Consider the following 7,806-nt stretch of genomic DNA (forward strand, 5'->3'; position numbering starts at 1 on the left):
GGTGGCAAACAACCAAAAAAAAAAAAAAAACAAACCAAAATAATCATATTTACCGAGGCTTTTAAGATCACTGAAGGATTAAAACTAATTCCACGCTCCTGCAAGAGGAGGAAGAGAAGATGTGCTTTACTGGCATGTCATTTCCAAGCTCTCTTTTCCGCATGGTGCCCATTCACAGAGGTTTTTCCGCACCGGAGGACTCTGACATTGCTCAGACTTCAATGTCAGGCGAGAAAACATTCAAGAAAATCAGAGAGCTCAAAAAAAAAAAAAAAAAAAGGAGAAAAACCCAAATACATCATGCTACAGGGGCATCCCCAGGAAGCTTATGCCTTGTCTGGGGCTTTTTATGAGTATTTGCCTTGTTTCTCAGCTCCCAAATCGCAGCGTATCCCTAAGGCAGCTGCCAGCCTCAGAAAGCCTCCCCCAGCTCACCTGGGCTGGCTCCAACACTACCCAGCCCGTGATTATTTATTGCTACCACTTCCCCCTCCCTTCAGAAAAATAGCATAGAGAGAGTCGCATCCCAGATTTTAAAAAAAAAAAAAAAAAAAAAGCTGCAAAAATCACCCATTTCCCCCTTAGGGCAACAAAGATGATGATGGTGAGGGGTCTGGAGCACAAGTCTCCTGAGGAGAGGCTGAGGGAGCTGGGGGTGTTCAGCCTGGAGAAGAGGAGGCTGAGGGGAGACCTTCTGGCTCTCTCCAACTCCCTGAAAGGAGGGTGTAGAGAGGTGGGGGTCGGTCTCTTCTCCCAAGTCACAGGCGATGGGACAAGAGGAAATGGCCTCAAGTTGCACCAGGGGAGGTTCAGACTGGATATTAGGAAAAAAATTTTCACTGAAAGGGTTCTCAGCCATTGGAATGGGCTGCCCAGGGAGGTGGTTGAGGCCCCATCCCTGGAGGTGTTCAAAAGACAGGTTGATGTAGTGCTGGGAGATATGGTTTAGTGATGGTGATGCTTCTTGTTTGTTGTGCGGGTGTTTATTTTTGTCAAAATGAGGTTGACGGTTGGACAAGATGATCTTTGAGGTCTTTTCCAACCTAGAAGATTCTGTGATTCTGTGATTAATATCCTGCAGGGAGTTGGGATTTAATTATCCCCAGCCCCGAGCCCCCACCTTGCTGCTGCTTCTGCTGGTGCTGCCCTCCCCAAGGTTACCATCCCCTGGGCAGGAGCGAGGGGGTGGCAGGGATGTCCCCAGAGGGGATCCTAATCCCTGGGGCTCTCCTTGCTCCGGCAGGTGCTGCAGCGTGTGGGGACAGACACTTTGGTGACACACGAGGTCACCTCTCCCAGCCCGGGCAACCTGGTGGGCCAACGGGACTTCGTCAGCGTGCGGCACCGGGGAAGGAGGGACACAGCCATCTACCTGGTGGGCACAGCCACCCACTTTGAGCCGCTGCCCTCGCAGGAAGGGTGCATCAGGTAAAGACCCCCCTTCCCCTACAAAGTGAGCATCGTGGGGTATCGTGTCCTGGAGGGTTGGGGAGACCACGGTTGCAGCCAGGCATGGGGAGGGAGGCCCTCCTCATTGCATTCACTCTGGGATCTCCTCACCCTTTGTTTTGGGTTTTTTTAACCCCCTGGGAGGGACCCTAAACTGTCCCTTGCCCACCGCAGGGCCGAGTCCCAGCTGAGCTGCATCGTCCTGCAGCCGCTGGCAGGGGACCCCAGCCATACCCGCTTCACCTGGCTCCTCAGCGTGGACCTAAAGGCAAGTGCCACCACGGGATGTGGGGCAAGGCACCCTCCTCCCCCCACCACCACCACACGATGGGCACCCCAACTCTCTCTGACCCCCATTTGGGTGTTTTCTCTCCCAAAGGGCTGGATCCCCACCTCCGTCCTTAACCGTGTCCTGCCGCAGTCCCAAGTAGACTTCATCAAGCACCTCCACCAGCACCTCTCCACCACCTCATGTCCCTGAGCTGTGGCAGGACGGGCTCTGCCCAAGCCCAAGGGACACAGCCTGAGCTGGAGACTCTCTCCTGCCCCTCCTCATTGCTGAGGAACCATGGCCATCAGCGATGGAGCGGGTCTCCACACCTACTGAGAGTGGAGGACACCCTTCACCCAGCGCCATGCTTCAGGGATGGAGCAGAGCATCCATGGGCTGGGGCGATGGAGACATCACCTCCAACCTTGCATTAAGGGGTCGCCTAAAACCCCTCACCCAAACCCCTCACCCGTGAGCAGCAGGGGTAGCTGCCTTTTGGCACCACTCCTCCCCTCTGGGCACAGGGGACGTGGATGGGGGTGGCTGCCCAAATGCACCCCCCACATTTTGGGCATCACCCCTTCTGCAGCTTCAGCCCTGCCCCAGATTCATCCCTCCTTATTGATCACCTGAACGATGGCAGAAGTTCTCAGTGCGAGCTCAGGGGCTCTTGTTGGCTTGAACAGGCAACACATCTGTGTTAATTTTTGGAATGGCTAAGCCATATATTTCCATGTATATATCTATATGTATACAGATGTAGGTTTTTCTCTGCCACAGCCAGAGCAGGTGTACAGCACTAAAGCCACGTCCTGGATGGGCAGAAAGCTTGCTTTTCACCATCAATTCAATGGACTCAGGGTCCTACAACGTGGAAGGGGATGAGAAAGCACAAAGACGAGCAAGTGGTGAAACTCGGGCAGGGCTGGACTCATCCCCCTATAACGGAGACCACGCACACACCCAGGGGAGCTTGTCATCCATTGCAGACCTGCAGCGTGATAAACCCCAGGGTGAGTTTTGTCCTAGGAAGGTGGCCTGGAGATCCCCAGCCACCCTACAGCCCTCTGGGGATGGCTGGATCCAGTGATCCCAGTGCTCTCCTGTACCCCAGGGAAAAGCACATTGTGCCAACTGCAGCCATAAACAAGCCTTGCAAGGGTAAAGCCAAGCAGCTGGGTGTCAGGAAACGTTCCTACAGCCATGGCAGGATGATTGCAATTAATACATAGAATCATAGAATCATTGAGGTTGGAAGAGACCCTTGGGATCATCGAGTCCAACCATCTACCCTACTCTACAAAGTTCTCCCCTACACCATGTCCCCCAACACCACATCTAAACAACCCTTAAACACATCCAAGGATAGCGACTCAACCACCTCCCTGGGCAGCCTATTCAGTCTCTGACCACTCTTTCTGTGAAGAATTTCTTCCTAATGTTCACTCTAAACCTACCCTGTTGGAGCTTGAAGCCGTTCCCTCTTGTTCTGTCACATCTGTGGATTTGGCTGGGTCTTTGTCTTAGATAAGGGGGTAGGGGGAAAAATCATCTCAAAACAGCCACGTGAAACTGGCTGGGTTGAAACAAAATAAAGAGGTGGGAACTCCCTGGTTCAACTCACCATTTCAACTCCACCTGGGTCATGGTCCTTTCCTCCCACCCCTCACACCCCCGAATAAATCAACAGGCAGATTTTGATGTGGATTTCTTATTTTATTTTATTTTTTACATTATGTTAGAGTTTCAAAAAGAGAAAAAAAAAAAAAAAAGAGAACCCAACGAAATTAATAAATATTAAAAGTTAAAAAGCTCTGAATCTCGTATGTACAAAACTTTATACATCATGGTAACACTGGACAAGGTCACATCACAGGAATGACTTCTTGGCACGTCCACCTGGCCCAGGAGGATGCGGGGGACCAGAAGCACCCTCCCATCCCAGAGAAGGGGCCAAAATCCCAGCTGGGAGCTGGACCAGCACAGCACCTCCATCCCACGACGTGGCTTTCCATGGTGAGAAGCCCTTTATTCCCACCTGAGGTTGGAATAAACCCCCAGTGCTGGGTCCTGGCCCCGTGGTGGAACCACCACAGAGCATCCAACGCGCGGCGTGGGGGGCTTAAGGGGGGGTTTTATGGCACCCCCCTCTAAATAATCTCAACCAGAGCAGAGATTAGCACCTGCAGCACAGCCCCCTTGCCCCCAGTGTCCCCCCCACTTCTCCCTGGGGGACCCTGGGTGCAGAAGGGGGTGGGCTGGTCTCCTGAGAGGCAGCTCTCCTCCGAGGTACGGCAAGGAACCACGGCAAATATTGCTAAGGCAAGAAAGCATGGGTGGCCCCGGGGCAGCACCGAAGGGAAAGGGGTAGAATTTGGGGGGGGGAAGGAGTGAGCACACATGCACCGAACACCGCACCCCACAGCCAGGAAAGCCTGTTGGTTTAGGGAGATGGGGGGGGGGAAGGTTTTGGGTTAGTTCAATGCCTCTGAGGCTATGGGGCATGGTGGGGAGGGGTTGAACACTGGAGAAAAACCAACTTGCTTTGGGTAGGGAAAGGCAAAGCAAGCTCAGTCCTGCCCCGAGCCAGCCCAGGGTTGTCCCAGCAGCAGGAGAAGGTTGTGGCACCGCCTGCACCTCCCACGCCACCAGGGAGAGGTGCTCCTTGTAGAGTGAACCAAGCGTTATCTTTGGCACAAGAAAGAATTGCCGGCGCCGCCGCAGAGGGTGGTGCCAGGGGACAGGCTGGCAGGGGGCACAGAGGTGGTGGCAGCAGTCTGAGGGATGGCATCACACCCCTGGTAGACCCCCAGCATCTCCTCGATCCCCGGGGAGTACCAATACCTGCAAACCTAGGACCTGGGCACCCCACCATGGCATTTTCATAGAATCATAGAATGGTCCAGGCCGGTGGGTGGCCCCGGGGCAGCACCGAAGGGAAAGGGGTAGAATTTGGGGGGGGGAAGGAGTGAGCACACATGCACCGAACACCGCACCCCACAGCCAGGAAAGCCTGTTGGTTTAGGGAGATGGGGGGGGGGAAGGTTTTGGGTTAGTTCAATGCCTCTGAGGCTATGGGGCATGGAGGGGGGGCTGAACACTGGAGAAAAACCAACTTGCTTTGGGTAGGGAAAGGCAAAGCAAGCTCAGTCCTGCCCCGAGCCAGCCCAGGGTTGTCCCAGCAGCAGGAGAAGGTTGTGGCACCGCCTGCACCTCCCACGCCACCAGGGAGAGGTGCTCCTTGTAGAGTGAACCAAGCGTTATCTTTGGCACAAGAAAGAATTGCCGGCGCCGCCGCAGAGGGTGGTGCCAGGGGACAGGCTGGCAGGGGGCACAGAGGTGGTGGCAGCAGTCTGAGGGATGGCATCACACCCCTGGTAGACCCCCAGCATCTCCTCGATCCCCGGGGAGTACCAATACCTGCAAACCTAGGACCTGGGCACCCCACCATGGCATTTTCATAGAATCATAGAATGGTCCAGGCCGGAAGGGACCTCCAAAGGCCATCTAGTCCGACCCCCCCGCAGTCAGCAGGGACACCCCCAACTAGACCAGGTTGCCCAGGGCCTCGTCGAGCCTCTCCTTGAATATCTCCAGGGATGGGGCCTCAACCACCTCCCTGGGCAACCTGTTCCAGTGCTCCACCACCCTCACAGTGAAGAACCCCCTCCTAATCTCCAGTCTAAATCTGCTCCCCTCCAGCTTGAAGCCATTGCCCCTCGTCCTGTCACTGAAGGCCTTTCTAAACAGGTTCTCCCCAGCCTTCCTGTAGCCCCTTCAGGTACTGGAAGGCTGCTATTAGGTCTCCCCGGAGCCTCCTCTTCTCCAGGCTGAACAACCCCAGCTCCTTCAGCCTGTCCTCATAGCAGAGGTGCTCCAACCCCATGATCATTTTAGTGGCCCTCCTCTGGACCCACTCCATCAGGTCCATGTCTTTCCTATATCGAGGGCTCCAGACCTCAATACTCCAGGTGAGGTCTCACCAGAGCAGAGTAAAGTGGCAGAATCACCTCTCTGGACCTGCTGGCAACGCTTCTTTTGATGCAGCCCAGGATGCGATTGGCCTTCTGGGCTGCAAGTGCCCCCTGCCTGCTCGTGTCCAGCTTCTGGTCCACCAGCACCCCCAAATCCCTTTCCTCAGGGCTGCTTTCTAATACTTTTAATAATACAAAATAATAATTTTGTAGGCATCCCTCTGTCTGTCCACTCCCACAGGGTGTGCTGGAGGTTCAGCTCAGGCAGACGTGTGGCTTTGTTCCATCTCTCGTGAAGCCCAACTTAACGCCCAAGGGCAGCACCCAGGAGGCAGGGGACCTCCACCCGCAGGTGATTTCCAGAGGAGTCAGATTAAATGCTCACCCAGCCTTGACTGGATGGAGATCCAGGGGCAGCTGCCCTCTGGACATCTCTTCAGCCCTTTTTGCACCGTTGGGTAACTCCAGGGGAGCACTGCAGCCCAAGTCCAATGCTGAAAATGTCAGGAATGCCCGGAGGTCTCCATTCATTCCAATTAAAGTCTGTACCTCAACCTCTCTGCTCCTCCAAGCCACGCCAGAGCAGCAAAGGCTAAGGGGAGCTTCCACCCTGACATGAGCTCCTCCAAGATGCCCCGACCTCAAGTTTCTTGCAGCCACATGAGTGCTATCACTGCTGTGCTCTGCCCTGCCACCGATGGCACTGACAGCACCAGGCTCAAACAGCAGCACACCCTAAATCCCACGGGCTTCCAGTGCACCCCCAGCCACCTGCCCAGCAAACCCCAGCCACCTGAAGAGCTAACCCAACGATGTCCCTTGAGATGTCCTAGCCTGCTCCTCAGATGACCAGGGAAGTAGCACCGTCAGGGCCAGCGGCTGCACCCACGCCATGCAGGTCCTCCCAAGGGATCCCACTTTGCAACACCAAACTGGCCTATCTGCTGAGCCTCACCTTCCTCAGATTCCACCTCTCCATCCCCAAAACCTCCTCCCTACCAGCGCTCATCGCCCGTGGAAGCCCACCTTCCCCTTGCCACCACTCCTGGAGGTGCTGGATGCCCACAGCTGGTGGGGGCTGCACACCCTTAAGCACCAAAACCACAGCAGCCCCTCGGGGACATGGCAGGCTGCTCTTGGGGACCTTTTGAGGACTGTGAACATCTCCAAGCAGACCCTGTGCCCGCAGCCCACCTGATGCCAAGCCAGCTGCACGCAGCCCCAGGCTCCTAAAGTGCTGTGCATACGTTTAGTACTTGGCACAATAGTTTTTTAACAGCATTAATCACCCCCACTCCGTGTGATAAAAAGGACACAGATGAATCTTCCTCTCCTTTCTTTGTAACTGCCCCTAAAACCCACTCCCAGCTTCCCATTTCCCTCCAAGAGGTGTTGATGTCCCACAGGCACCGGTACAAGGGTGCAGGGATCAGGCTCACGGCCCCCGGGCAAGCTGGGCATCAGTGTTACCTCAAAGCTGGCCCAGAGCAGCATCAGCTAAAAAGTCATTACTGGGTGACAGCCATTATTTTTTAAAGTCTTTTTGGTCTTTGACCTTGTTCTTATTGCTCAGAGTTGCCTGGACCATCCCCTGCCCACCCTGCAATGCAGGACAGAAGCTGGTCTATGGTTTTCACACTCCATCTCCTCCTCCAGACACATTTCCCAAACAGGGACAACCCGGGACAGCATTTTGAGCATTTCCTCACATTTCCTCACATTTCCTCCTTAGAATGCGCCACGTCCCTCCAGTAGCTTGCCCCCCCCTCAGCTTCCCAGCATCTTCCCCAAGCTCCGAGCACCAGGGCTGAACCAAGACCCTCCTCTCCAACATCTTGTGTTGCTCTTTGGGTCAGGGAGAAGTAAAAAGCAACGTTCAAGTCACTCCTTCCCCCAAAAACTTTTTAGCACCTTGGGAAGAAGCGGCCCCATGGTGGGTTACCTGCAGCCAAGCCGCTGATACCTTTTTTCCTCCTTTTCACCTATTTTCTGTGGCTCTGCCAAAAAAAAAAAAAACACCCATGCCACAACTGGGAGGGCAGGGGGGGACCATGAGGAAAAAAAAAAAAAAAGGGGTTTTCCCAGGAATTTCTGGGGGAGGGTTTCAAAACC

At 54.7% G+C, this 7,806-nt stretch overlaps 1 protein-coding gene across 1 annotated transcript in view; it reads left to right on the forward strand.

Moving 5' to 3' along the window:
- Nucleotides 1-1,930, forward strand: part of LOC106887016 (steroidogenic acute regulatory protein, mitochondrial-like) — a 4,721-nt gene extending 2,791 nt beyond the window's left edge. Inside the window, exons 5-7 of the mRNA XM_014940355.1 lie at nucleotides 1,244-1,428; nucleotides 1,624-1,717; nucleotides 1,829-1,930. Of these exons, the coding sequence (XP_014795841.1) occupies nucleotides 1,244-1,428; nucleotides 1,624-1,717; nucleotides 1,829-1,930 (381 nt within the window). The remainder of the gene's footprint in view (nucleotides 1-1,243; nucleotides 1,429-1,623; nucleotides 1,718-1,828) is intronic.
- Nucleotides 1,931-7,806: the final 5,876 nt, after the last annotated feature.

The sequence above is a fragment of the Calidris pugnax genome, unplaced genomic scaffold, assembly GCF_001431845.1.
Source record: "Calidris pugnax isolate Ruff unplaced genomic scaffold, ASM143184v1 scaffold39, whole genome shotgun sequence".
Lineage (NCBI taxonomy): Eukaryota > Metazoa > Chordata > Aves > Charadriiformes > Scolopacidae > Calidris > Calidris pugnax.